Source organism: Miniopterus schreibersii (genome assembly GCF_964146895.1).
Source record: "Miniopterus schreibersii genome assembly, chromosome: 20".
Taxonomy (NCBI): Eukaryota; Metazoa; Chordata; class Mammalia; order Chiroptera; family Miniopteridae; genus Miniopterus; species Miniopterus schreibersii.
In genome coordinates this window covers 11,334,890-11,348,793 of record NC_138122.1, presented here as the reverse complement: position 1 = coordinate 11,348,793, position 13,904 = coordinate 11,334,890, and the positions used below count along the sequence as shown (strand labels likewise).

At 53.3% G+C, this 13,904-nt stretch overlaps 1 protein-coding gene across 3 annotated transcripts in view; it reads left to right on the top strand.

Annotated features, from left to right (window-relative positions):
* Positions 1 to 13,904, top strand: part of PKNOX2 (PBX/knotted 1 homeobox 2) — a 257,258-nt gene that overhangs the window by 226,572 nt on the left and 16,782 nt on the right. For 2 of the 3 annotated variants that reach the window (XM_081123538.1, XM_081123537.1), the window contains exons 7-9: positions 12,144 to 12,273; positions 12,653 to 12,750; positions 13,536 to 13,655. The exons of the other annotated variant lie outside the window; for it this stretch is intronic. In XM_081123538.1, coding sequence (XP_080979664.1) covers positions 12,144 to 12,273; positions 12,653 to 12,750; positions 13,536 to 13,655 — 348 coding nt within the window. The remainder of the gene's footprint in view (positions 1 to 12,143; positions 12,274 to 12,652; positions 12,751 to 13,535; positions 13,656 to 13,904) is intronic. 3 annotated transcript variants of the gene reach the window in all.

Sequence of the window (13,904 nt, the reverse complement as noted above, 5' to 3'; positions counted from 1 at the left end):
GAGAATGGGCTCTTCTCCCCAGGGCAGAATATTTTCCCACAACCTGCAAACTAAGGAAGCTGCCTGGTGACACCTTTCCATCCAACTCACTGGTACCCACATAAGGCATAGGCTTCCTGCTTTTTTCCTTTCCCACTCGAGTTCCTGAGTCCAGGACAGACCCATGGAGGGTCCCCAGAAGGTTTACAGTAGCCTCTGCTCATAGGTCAGTCAGGCTTGGGGATACAGGGAAATCTTCCAAAAATGATTGGCGAGAGGTGCTGGAAAGAGCGCCTGAGAAAGGCAGTGCCATTTTTAATCCCCAAATTTTAAGGACCAGCACAGTCTAAGTTGGTAGAGGCAAGGGAAAGGATAGGGTAACCTCTAGAAGGCCAGCCATGCCTTGTACATTTTGACAAGTATCACATCAAACCCACCCCAGTAGCATCTCTGTGGGACACAACAGTGCATGGGACATGCGGCAGGAAGTTTATTTGCTCTTCCCATTGCTTGAAATCACCAAACCACTTTATTACGGATCTGGAAACAGCCGCCCAGACTCCTGCTTGCTAATATTCTCTTGAAATAGACTCATTCCTTCAGAGTCTTATTGTACTTTCCCTTATGATCAAAATTAGCAAGAAACTTGCATAAAAGAGGACAATAATTGCTCAACGAGCATCTCGTTTGTAATTTATTAGTTTCTATTATTGTGGGTTACCATGGCGACGCTGCGCAGCCCGGGTGACGGGAGAGATGCAAGATAGGCGCCGAGGAGGCTGTGAGGCCTCACCAAATGGAGATGCACATTTTTATCAGTAATTTTCATGAAAATAATAAGTGAGGAGTTAATGAGATGGAAAGCCATCCTGTGGCTATTGTGAATTTTTTTTAAGTGTTGATCTAATTAGAATGCATCGGTCAGGAAAAGTAATGAGGGTTTAGTGCCTCACAGAGATGTGAGGATCATATCAGAAAATTAGCACCAGTCTTTGGAAATAATCAGGTCCTTGGAGAGGTTCTGGGTTTCCCCTCTTGGGTCCGCCGACTCTACCCCGAGCTCTGGCGTTGGGGGTGTACCAGGGTGATGGGGAGAGAGGAAGGCCAGGGGACTGAGCAGTCACAGAGGCCGCTCAGGGTTGGGGTCCTGAGGCTGCCAAGTGCGTCTACAGCAGGGTCACTGGAGACAGGAAGCAGGCGGAGACACAAACATGGCTCTGGGTGAGCGAGGTCTCAGAGACACTGGCTGTAAAAGCCAGTCCTCCTGGGATCCCAGCATTCGCTGCCTCTGAGATCCAAGAGAAAAGCAAAGAACTGTGGTTCCTCTCATGACCCGAATCAGATCTCTGCCTGACCACGGAGTGGGCCCTGAGGCGGCCACTGCAGATAGACTCTGATCCACTTAGAAAGAAATCAGACAATCGGGCAAAAACAAAGACAGCAGGAAAGAGAGGAAAACGCACTCAGCGAGGTATTTCCCAAACCTGGCCTTTCATTTCCTCCGACGGCCACCACCTACTTAGTTCAGGCTTCAGTGGGTAAGTAAGGTGACTACACACAGGCTGCTGCCAGGGCTTCCGAACCTGCTCTGGCTGACCTCAGGCTTCTGCACACACACTCACACACGTGCACACAACCACGCATGCACATGCACAATCACACATGCACATGCACTCACACACACACACACACACATGTGCGCACAAACACCCCTCTTAAGCTTCTGTTGCTGGATGTATCTTCCCAGCGCTCTGTTCGTGTGACTCTCCTGCTCAAAAACCCAGCTTGCCCCGAGTCTTCACATCTCCCCCTCACACCCAAGGCCCTCCCAGGTCACCGTCCCTTCCCTGCCCACTGTTTGGGTGCTGCTTCCACATCTCTGCAGAACCAAATTCAGCCTCTTCTGCAAGGGCAGTAACAGGGCTGCTGTCCCAGTGGAAGCCTCCTCGATGCTGCGCCCAGAATGGACTTCTTCTCTCTCAGCTAATGGCTGGAGCACTTTGGGCCATTTGTACAGTAAACAGCACATGTGACTTTATATTCGAGTCCGTGTGTAAGCCCCATTTTCCTCCCCTAGATGACAAACATCATCTGCGTAGACAGTATTTTATATATTATTATGAGAGGCGGCCAGTAAATATCTGTCAAAAGAAGTCACATGATGAGAAAGGTGGCGAGAGACGGAGAGGCAAGAGGAAGCCAGAGAAGGAGAAATAGAAGAGGGGAGGGAAAGACAGACAGACGTGCAGCAGGAGGTGCAGAGAGGCTTGGAGGAGCTGCAGGGGTTGAAGGGTTGACGGGAGGGCAACATGGGGAGAGGCTCAGACCCGGGGAGGGGGTGTGAGGTGACGAGAGAGGGGCAGGAAAGACGGAGGGACTGGCAGTGATCGCAACATGAAGGATGAGTCAGTGCGGCCTGAGGTGTGGGGAGGTGGTAAAGTGAGTAGGACGCACCGTGCCCTGTCCCCATCCATGTCCCTGGCCAGGCTCCTGTCATTGCCTCGCTGAGGTAGGCTGTGGTTAGAGACTGCCCAGTGTGGGAGGTGGGCGCAGGAGCCAGTACAGAGAGAAAGAGAAAAGAGTGTCCTGTGTGTGCATGTGTGCGTGCGTGTGTGCGTGTGCATGTGTGTGTGCACATTTATCGTGGTTCGATCTTAATCCCCCAGCCTGAAATAGGCGCGCGGAGTGCCAGCCTGGCCTGGGGAGGGGTGTCTCCCCTCTGGAACATGATCCTCAGGATCAACATTCCTGCGCCTGCCAGCTTTGTTGCAAACTGCTGGCTCATGCTTTTCCCATGTGCTAATCACTCTGCCTTGTGTAGCAAAGTAGATGTTTTTTAATTCGGATGAGTCCCCCTCACCACCTCCTCAGATGTCATACTGTGACCCCATCCAGCTCTGTGGGGTCAGGCATGTTCCCTGCTTGGGGAGCTCTCTCTTTGGGGGCTAACAGGGATGGGGTGTGAGAAAGAAGGCGGCTTCTACCAAGCTGGAGAACTAAAACAGTTTCAAGGACTCGGGCCACAGCCTGCTCTCTCCACGTCCCTGGGAAGCCATCCTGCGCTGCCTGAGGTCCGACTCAGGGCCCAGGCTTCCTGCAGGGGAGCATCCTCAGCGAGAAGGCTCGTATTAGACTCCGACTCGGGGCTCTCCTGTCTTTATCTAGACGGCACAAGCTAAACCATTCCACTAGGGAGAATCTAACTCCTGCCTTGCCCAAGTATTAGTCTGACCTGAAACCCATCCCTCTGTCTCCATGGAGATTTGAGTCTCAGCTCTATGCCAGAGCAAACCGGGCTGAGCCACAGTTCTCATTCAGTCGCCAAGCATTTGTGAGGCACTTACTGCGTGCACCGTGCTAGGTCCTATGAGAACACAAGGGGATCAGGCAGGAGAAGCTTCCCGTCTCAGTGAGAGGGGCTGTGAGTCACACCAGAGGAGCCAACCTATGTGAGCCATAGAAGGCTCAGGGTCAAGGGAGTGCCAAGGAAGGGCAAGAAAGGAGCCACCAAAGAGACGGGAGAGGAGCTGCAGAAAGGGGTCTGGGTTGAGCAAACCACGTGTATGGCCTGAGGTTGCCCAGCCACCACTCAGCATCCTTTCTCTCCACCCAGGGAAAGCCCAGGCACAACCTGCACCCCTCATGGCCAGGGTCTGTTCCTGCCCAAAGACAGAATGGGCAAACCCCAGTGTGTGTTAGGCAGCAGGAAGGCTTTGCCCACTGTGATTGGAGAAGGTGTAGATCCACTGGCCTTGGGAGGACTTCCTGGGGGAGGGGGTATTTCAGGCAGGTTTTTCTTTGGGGGAAGGGGAGAGTCAGTAGATTATCTGGGATCTCTGAAGGTGGGTGTTCCCAGTATAGAGAGAAGGCTGGGAGAAGGTAAGGAACAGAGACAGCCTGTTAGAGTCCCTGGAGAAAAAGCTGCCACTCACACACCAGGCGTCTATTCAAGTACCTACCGAACCTGCTGAGTTCCAAGGATATAAAAACGGCTGTGACATGATTTCTGACCTCCAAATGTAATGATGGAGTGTCTTGCAGCCAAATTTGGGGTTGGGGGTTGAGGGGGTTATGCTTTGAAGCTAATAATGATGTCTAGTTGTTGCCAGTGAAAATGGGGTTCTTTCACAGAGCTGCAAGAAAAGCATTTCCAGGGACCCACTCATGGGAGGTTGAGGTGCAGTGGTGAGATTTATTGGGATAGAAATGGAAAGCTGCCCCCAGGTTTCTGGTGTCTCACCTCTGTCCATCCTGCGATGGACAAAGTCCAACCTTGTCTTCATCAAGCCTCAAAGAAAGGCCAGGGTCCAAAAATTCTGTGCCATCGGTTCAGTCCATGTCAGAGCTTAGTCCAGGTCAGCCTTTGTCCCCATCTGGCCAGCTTAGTCTCTGTTCCAGGCTGTGCTCAGGCAGGAGCCGCATTGCTGTACCCAGGCTCCGGCCTGGAGCCTCTGCTTTGAGTCTGAGCAGCCACTGGACCGCAGGCGACTCTAGGGCGGCATGGCTGCTACGGAGAGAGAACATATGAACAAATGGGGTGAGCACATATTGGGGGGAGGAGAGCATTGTTGAACTTGTATGTTATCTCAGGCTTGGAAAGGACCAGGTGCCCTTTCAAACAGACCAATCAACTTCCCAATTTTTCACGGGCTCTTTATGGGCCCTCCCCCTGACCAGTCCATTTCCTAGATCTTCCAGGGTCCTGTGTCCCTTATCCAATCCGACCCTTTTCCCAGACTGGGCTCTTTCCCTTTGTGGTTGCATCGTGGCCTCTGCTGCACATGCCTCCCCCTGGGCCATCTTGGCTTCTACTGGGCATGTGCCCAGCAGAGGAACTTCCCCTCCCGCCGTCCCCCTAATTGGGTACCTGGCCATCAGTTCCCCAGGGGAGACTCTTGCTGCCGGTCATGAGATTGCTCAGGGATCGCCCAAAGATTAAGCCCCGAGGGCGGAGGAGTGTGAATGGGCCTGTGACGGCTGCAGCTTCTTCATGAAGGAGGCCCAATATCTGATCCAGCTCCCTAGTTTATGAGGTCTTTGCGCCCTTTCTTTATTACTATCTAGCCACCTATGCTAACACAGTGGCCAAAGATTTTAAAGATAGTAGAGAAGGGTTGGAGGACAAGGTGGAGACAAATTAATCAAGTAGCCAGCCACTGCTTGTATTGCTCCAAGAAGACCTGGCAGAGAAAGGGGAGGACTGATCCCCCTCCATCTCCAACACTGCATGTACCAGGTGCTTTACGTGTTACCTTATTTTCTCCTCACACAGAGGCTGCAAGGTGCACATTATTTCCTCCACTTTGCACCCAAGGGAAGGGAAGCTCAGAGAAGTGAAGACACTGGTTCAAGGTCACACACCTAATAAGCAGCAGAGTCTGGGACAGGTCACTCCAGAGTCGATGTTCTACTTATAAGTCCTTTTACATTTTGTGACACACAGGAAGGAGAACCAGGGGGCCTGGGGCCTGGATAGGTAGGGGTGACCCTACCTAGCTGTAGCTCAGGGATTTAGAGACTAGAGAGGAAGAACTCAATTATAAGGAAGCAAGAATTTGGATTTGCTAATCTTTTGGAAATAGGGAGAAGAGAGGTACAGAGTGAACATAATTCCGAGATGCTGGGCTTGATGGACCAGATATAACTCTCTAGCTGTGCTAGTCCCTGAGCAAACAGGGGGCTAATCAGTACATCCCTCCTTGGGGAAGGTAGACTTGCCTATTGACCTAACAAGGAGTTTGCACTTTCAAGATTAGCAGGAGGCCAAGGGGATGGGGGACAGACACCTCAGCCATGCCCCCCCAAAGTTCTGCCCAGTGGCCAAGCACCCTGAGGATCTAACCAGGGAGTCTTACTGGTGGGCGGGAGTAGGAGAAGGTGGCCTACCTGCAAGATCACCACTGAGATGAAAAGAGGGCACCCCAGACCAAAGTGACAGGAAATTGAGTTCTGAGAGTTACCCTGCTTAAATCCTGCCTTAGCCACTAACGCTATCTCTCCTGCCAGTTCCTCGCCCCCAGCCCTCCAGCTCAGGGGCCCGGGAGACCAGGAAGGCAGCCCCTGCAGCCAGCCCCGTGAAACCTGAGCGGGTCTCTCCTTACGTGAAGGAATGTTCCTTAAGAGCTGCAGCTGCTCCATGTCCCCACAGGCCAGAGTGCCTTTCCCTTGAGACTAAAGCCCCCAACAGCAGTGGACTAAGAACAGGATTAGGTAGCTGTTTACATGTGATTGGCATCCCTGAGTTTGGGAACCCAGCTTTTTCCGGCCCAAGACAGGACACTGGCACTGCCAGAATGAAGGGACACTGCCAGGAACGGGTGTCTGGGGATAGCGGCAACCTCCCCACCCCACCTAAGGCACACACTCACTCCATCTCAGGCCAAAGCCCAGGCAGGCCACATATTAATTGAGCATCTACTGTGTGCACAACACTGTGCTAGGCAGTTTAGGGGAATTCAAAGATAGACCCTTCTTTTCAAAAAAAAAAGAAAAAAAGAAAAAATCTCACAAAAAAACTGCAGCCAAGCTAGGGAAATAAGACACAGGCGTAAGAAAAAAGCACTGTGCTATGTGTCCAGTACATCAGGCCCACAGGAAGCATTAGAGTCAAGAGGCTGGGCCATGGGCATGCCCAGGGATTGTCAGGACAAGCTTTCGAGCAGAAGCGAGGCGCTCAGAACCATCTCCCCACACCCCACCCAGCCCTGGCAAGTCAGAGGACAAACCCGCCCTCCTGGGAGGCCTGGGGAGGCCTGGGGAGGCCTGGGGAGGCTTTGGGGAGGCTTTGGGGAGCCGATTTGAGCTGGTGGATCAGCAGAGACACCTAGTGGCCGGGCATGTGGATGGCAGACAGCTGGGGCCCACTCGGCTTTTCACTGGCTCCCAATTCCCTCAACCCACCCACAAAATAAGTCTTAGGGAATGGCGTTGGTTTTTGTAAAATCTTCAGGTGGAAGGGCCATTGCAAGTCACCCAGTTTATTCCGCTGTTTCACAGGCATCCTGGTAAGATAAAAATCCCAGCCTTTCAAAATAACTTATAAGGACAGCTGTCCTATCGGCTCTTTCGGTCACTCCTCATTTCTTCTTCCCATCATGGTTTATTCCAGAAAGGTCCTCCTTTAGTGGAAATGAAGTCTTCACAGGCAGCATAAGCTTTTCGCTGTTGACCGTGAAGAACTGTGGCTGGCCGGTGGGACTCAGGTCCTCCTCAGGCGACACTGTGGCCCACAGTGTCGGAGTTCATAGTGACTGTCAGTCCACTGTGCCCTCCCCACCCGCCCCGCCACTCTCAGCCTCCAAAGGTATCACAGAGGCTTTCACTTTTTCTTAGTAAGGTCTGTCTTTTCAACAAGTCATCTTTTTGTTGTTGTTGTTGCAAAAACGAGATTTGGAGTAAAACTCACCCAGTGACCACTATACAGTGGTCCAGTAAGACCAGTGATGGCCCCGGGGAGTGAGGGCCTTGCAGCTGGTCCATGGGTGGAGACCAGGAGTGCAAGCTCCCGGCTGTTTTCAAGCTGCTCCGCTACTGCTCTGCCCCCTCCTGAGGGCCCTTGGCCTCCGTCTCAGGGAAACAGCACTTGAGGAGCAGGGCAGGGCAGTCTTCTGGGGAGGCCTGTGGAGGCCAGCTTCCCGCTGACTCCCAAGTCACCTGGTCTGTACCCTCTGAAACATCCATCATCCCTGGAAAACTATGAAAGTGTTCAGTTTTTTGACCCATTTCCTTCCAGGAAATAAATCTTACTACTAGAAAGTATGAGGCCACGTATTCCCCAGTCCAATTGAATGAATGGCTCCACTGCAGAAGCCAGGAAAGGGTGCAGGATTCCCAGGCTTCCAGCGATTTCCTAGGCTTGGGGACACCTGTGCCGTGGTCCTGATAGGACGAGACAAAGAGCTCTTGGGCTGTATAACCAGCTTTCAGCCCCTGGTTCCTGGACAATTAAAGCAGAGATGTGAGACTGGAGCTGGAAAATGTCACTAAAACTGTATGCAATGTGCTCCTCACCTCGCTATGGGTGCTCAGGAGTCTGGAAGGAAACCGCTCTATTTGGGTGTAGACGGAGCAGCATCCGCCTGGTTTGGAGTCTGATGCTCCCCAAGAGGAAGCTGGGGAGAAGATAATATTACCTTATGCTTAGCCAACGGTTTCTCCCCAAAGGGCTCCCGCAGCTGCCATGGTAGCTTCCTCCTCAGAAAGACCTATAGGCTGTTCCCAGAGATTCAGAGCCCTGTTGTCTCCATAGAGACAGAGATTCAACCTTAAATAGCTGCGAAGTCAAGTCACAGATCTGGTCAGCGGCTACAGCCTTGACTTCAGTGGTGCACCTTCGGCCCAGGAACCTCTTAGGTGGAAGGAGGAATGAGGGGCATGCGGCAAGGACTCACCACCATGGCTAGGCAGGCATGCATCCCCAGATGAGTCTCTTCTATTGCCAAGTAAAGAGCCCTAGCAGCTCTGAGACTCCTGGGACAGGTTTCAGTCATGGCTGTGCCACTCCCTAGCTGAGTGACTTTAGCCAAAGGAAGTGGGAAATGATTTATTGGGCGTCTAAACGTGCCAGTCACCGCACACGTGGGAGCCTGGCTGTCTGATCACAAAGCACAGCTCTCTGTGTGAGCTGCGGCACTATGCTCAGAGCCGGGGAACCTGGGTTCGAGGCACAGCTACTTGACTCCAGGAAATAATTTCCATTCTTGGGACCTCAATTCCTCTTCAGGCAAATAGAATAATCTCTCCTGCTGACCGCATCGGTAGTGGTGAGATAAAAATGGGGAAAGAATGCTCTCTGATATTCAATGTGTTTGATAAATGGGTAGTTTCCAGACTCATCTGATCTTTGGGATCATCTGAGGGAGGTTAGTAGAAGCACAGGTCTCTGATTCAATGGCCCTAAGAATCTGTATCTTTAAAACCACCCCAGTGCTCCGGCAGGTTGTAAATCTGCTCATGTTTACAAATGTAAGGGGTGAATATCATTTCCCCAGACCTCAGGGATGCCAAGATTTTGCTGCTTTTTTCTGCCAGTCGGCCCTGCCCTGGGTCTCCACCCCAGAGGTTCTCCATTCCATTCCTTTGCTGATAGAACTTGGCTGCCTCTCAGCACCTCCCAGCACAGACCCAAAAGAAGAGGGAAGGGTAGGAAAGGAAGGGCCTGCTCCAGTACATACATCGCCCTTAGTTACCCGAGCAGGCATGGAGGCGGGCCCGCCGCAAGGCCCAGAACCAGCCGGACTGTGCATAAGCAGTGAAGGGTTCGTGGGTGCTGATGGCTCACCTTTTGCCTCTGGCTGGTAAAATGTGTGCTGCTTGAATCCCAAGGCGCACCTCTGGTATTTATTTTACTGATTTTGTGGCTTCCTAACATTGTTGGATGGTTTTGGGGAGGAAGAAAACCTGGGACAACTTTTATGTTTGAAATCCCCTAATATCCTTACCCACTGAGGATCACCATGGCGTGGAGTCCGAGCAAGAGATCATTGAAAAGTCACTGTCGCCGGCGGTGTGGCTCAGTTGGTTGAGCATTGGCCCATGCAGCGAGAGGTCACTGGTTCAATTCCCAGTCAGGGCACATGCCCAGGTTGCGGTTCGATCCCCAGTAGGAGGCATGCAGGAGGCAGCCGATCGATGTTTCTCTCTTATCGATGTTTCTATCTCCCTCTCCCTCTCTCCCTTCCTGCCTCTCTAAAAAAAAAACTCAATAAAAAGAAAGAAAGAAAAGTCATTGCCATGAGGTTTAGGGTGAGTGCATGGAGGAACCCCCTCCTCTGTAAACTTACCTTCTGGATTTTCTTCAGCTTCAAATAACATCGTACTGGTCACATCCTGTGAGAATGGTTGGCTGGGATGTTGGATGAGAGGAGCTTAACCTTGAAGCAGACACGTAGGTGAAGACTCGGGCTTTCAGGGTTATTGGATGTCAGCACTGGGCAGACACATCTGTAAACGAGGAGGCTAAGGCCCACAGAAGGGCCCTGACTTGCTTGCTGGTGCCCACGCCCATTGTCTTTGCTCTGGTGCCCACTCTGCCTTTGTGCTCTGGGTTTGGGTCATCTGTTGGCCTTGCCTTCCTTGACTAGTCACTGAACCCCTGTGACTCAAGGAGCACCTTGTGGCCCAGTTCTAGGCGCAGGTGTGTTCAGTAGTTGGGGATGAAGGAGGGCTGTGGAGTCCTATGGCTGCTAACCAGCTGGAGACCTTGGACAAGGCACTTGAGTTTCTGAGCCTCAGCTCCTTTGTACCTCAGGAAGTTGGAATATGTGGCTTTTAAGGGCCTTTCCAGTTTCTAGGCTTCTCCAAGTCAGATCAGGGTTCGACTTGAACTGAATAAGTGGAAGGCCAAGAGTTCTGCTCAAAGAAGAAACCCCACTGGCTGGGAGGTGCTCACAGAGTCTCAGAAAGGGGAAGGTAGGGCCAGAGCTGCCCTCCCCTTCCCCAAGGTCACAACCACAGAGGTGAGCCAAGAATAGAAGTGAGGCCTCCAACGAGAGGCCCTGCCAAGCACGGTAGGTGGAGGAGGGAGAATGGCTCCAGTTCTCTGGGTGCAGCTCTGGACCAGGCACAGTCCGGGGGGTAAACACGGCAGCTCTGGAGGAGATGCCAAGGGGGTTGATGGGCTGACCAGTGAGATGCAGGTGTCAGTGCTGAGCACCGCTTCCTGAGAGGCTCTAATTTTTCCAGTGCCAGGGTCCGGGAGGTGACCCATCATGGTGGTCCCCTGGGCCTTTGCTACTACTCTTCCTGTGTCTGTTGCTGCAGGTAGGCGGGCATTGGCTAAAGGTTTCCTCCAAACACGTCTCTCCCCACTCCACACTCTAGACCTTCCCTGGAGGTTAAGGCCTAAGCTTCTGTCAGTCCTGAAACCAAACCTAGGAAGCTGGGGTCTTTTTTCCCCATATTTGGTCTTTTTTCTTGACGGTTTACCTAAGTCCTTACAGCACATGTCTTAGGGATCCAAACTCTGAGCATCTGGTTCAAGCCCTGTTTTCAGATGAGGAGCTGTCGGAGGAGGAGCTGAGAGACCCGGGCAGGTCTTCCATGGCGCCTCCCACCACACCCCTTGCTGCGTGTCTCACCTTCTCCAAATAAAGCCTGAAGACCCAACCGCTCACCCACCCAGTTCCTTCCTCACAACCCCCCCGAGTGCCCAGCCTCCAGGCAGGGAAGGCTCAGTCCCTTCTTGCAGCCTGCAGCCCAGTCTCTTTCCCTCTACTCTGGCTGCAGTCCATCAGCATCAAGTCTGCGCACTTCCTTGCCCAGCTGTTAAATGGCAATGAGGGGAGCAGGGTGCCAGTAAAAAAGTGGTCTTTTTAGCTGCTTTGGCTACTGCAGAAACTAACTTCAAGGATTGTCCCCTGGGAAAATTGGGCTGGCAGGTTGACGATTTCGGGGAAGGGACTCTGTTTGCAGGGCTGGCTGTCCGGGCCTGAGGAAGAGGAAGGAATCAATGAAATGTGCATAAGGTTGAGGCTCGTAAGAGGTGCCCTCAGAAGATGAGTTATGGGGAGGCTAGGGTGGCTATTTTTATTTTTATTTAAGTCTTTTAGTAGCTACTAGGTGCCAGGCACTGAGCTGGGTGCTAAGGATACAAAGATAAAGCCTTGGAGGTTGCTTTGTGTGTGGACTTGGTGTCATAAGTGCTGGGATTTAGGTGCGTGCGGGAGTGAAGGGAGCGCATGGGGCCAGCTGAGTGTGAAGGGCGCCTGGTGCTGAGACGCAAGGCCTGCTTCTCAGCCCCACTCCTCAGCCCCTCTGCACATCAGAACCACCTGGGAGCCTCTAGAACCCAGAACCCAGCCACACTCCTGACGAAGTGAATGGGAATCTCTGGGGTTGGAACCTGAGCATCAGTAGTGGACATTCCAGAGTGGGGCCAAGCGGGGACCTCGGGTTCATGGGCTAATTTACACCTCGGGTTTGCAGGGGGATAGGATGGCTACAAGGGTGACTGTTGTTGGTTGGTCGGACGGTCGGTTGTTTTTAGTGTTGAGCCTTCTTACACTTTCTAGAAGCCATGAGAACTGCCTTTCAGATTTGGGTCCGGGTAGGAGCTGGAAGGAGGGAGGAGGGCAGGCGGGAAGGGGAAAGGGGTAGGAGGGACTGGGCTGCGGCGTCTAAGCTCTTAGCAGCATTGTCACGAACCACGCCTCCCTTACTGCCAGGACCTCCTGCAGAATTCTCCCAATTCCATGTCCGGAGTCTCCACTAACCCCCAGGGGATTGTGGTCCCAGCCTCAGCACTCCAGCAGAGCAACATCGCCATGACAACTGTCAACTCACAAGTGGTGTCAGGTTGGTGCAGGGGACTGTGGGGACACCCCTGGGAAGAGAAAAGGTGGCCCCAAGGGGACTCCAGGGGCGAGGGGCAGGACACTGCACAAGTGTCCCAGGAAATGGGAGGGTGCCCCCAGCTGAGTTTCCTAACTAAAGTGTTATATAATTTATAGATGGTTAGCACCAAATCTTGATTGTGATGATTTGGGACAAATCTGGGCCAAAGTCTCATGAGCCCCTCAGAGACCAAGCAAGGCTATTGTGCCTTCCCCCAACACGTGCCCCTCGCCCACCCCACCCCTTCCCGCAGGAGCTGAGTATCCCCAGAGCAGAAAGTGTTTACATGTGAGTGCCCTCGCTCCATGGCAGGGGACACAAACACTGGTTGTCTCCTCAGGTGGAGCCTTATACCAGCCAGTTACCATGGTAACCTCCCAGGGTCAGGTGGTCACCCAAGCAATCCCCCAGGGAGCCATCCAGATCCAGAACACACAGGTGAGTGTGTCCAGGTGTGTGCACGTTTGCATGGGTGTTGGGGAAGGCGACCATGGTCACCGTCTGCTAGGCACTCTACGCAGTTACTCATTTATTCCTCAACATTCCCCTAAGAGGTAACATCACCCCCACCTTCCAGATAAGAAGCTGGGTGATGGAGAGGTTTTATCATCTCCTGGGATTTTGCTGCCTCCCGGGTTACACCAAAGCCTCCTTCACTGCCTGTCTGGTCTCCACTTGGAGCCAGCCTGGAGCTCAGGGAGGCAGAGCACAGGCAGAGGGGGCCTGGGAGAGCAAGAGGGTCTGGAGTCAGAGGCCTGAGACCCGACGTTAGCTGTCATCGTGCATAAGTCACCTAACCTCCCCGAGCCTCAGAGTTCTTATCCACAAAAGGGGGATTGACACCGAGCAGCTGCGCACGGCCCTACCCACCTACGGGCTGCTGGGAGGGCTTGCCGTGGCCCTGGGCAGAAGTCACTGGCACACTGTTAGCTCCCCCAGGAACGCTAGCTGCTGGCGAACGCGTCTGTCCCGCATTCTCTGCACGGCTGTTTCCTCTGCCTCCCTCCCCCCGTCCCCCCCTCCCCTCTGCCTCCTCCTCTCCCCTCCTCCATTCTCCGAGAAGCCAGTGAAGTGAGGGGCAAGGTGGCCTCCCAGGGCCCTAGAATGAGTTGGGAAGCAGGTTGGCAGCCCGAGCCGGCCATCGCTATGGCAACAGGTCCCTCGCTGTCTGGTCTCCACTTGGAGCCACGCTGACGCTGACTTTTTCTCCACGTGCCCCGAAGGTTAACCTTGACCTCACTTCCCTCCTGGACAATGAGGATAAGAAGTCCAAGAACAAGCGAGGAGTCTTGCCCAAGCATGCCACCAATATCATGCGGTCTTGGCTCTTCCAGCATCTCATGGTGAGTGTGTGTGCACCCGGGCGTGCAGGTGCAGGTGCAGGTGCAGCGTCACCCCCAGGGCTACAGAAGGTGTGGCCCCGGAGAGACCCTATCTGATCAGGCATCACCTTCCAGGGCCAGATCAGAGGCAGGCTCATGTGGGACCTCAAGCTGGGAGACTATCTCTAGCGCTTGCTGCTGCTGCCTCGAACAAAGGGCGACATCCGAGGGGGTGGGACACACATACTGTGGAGAGTTAAGTACTGGGCA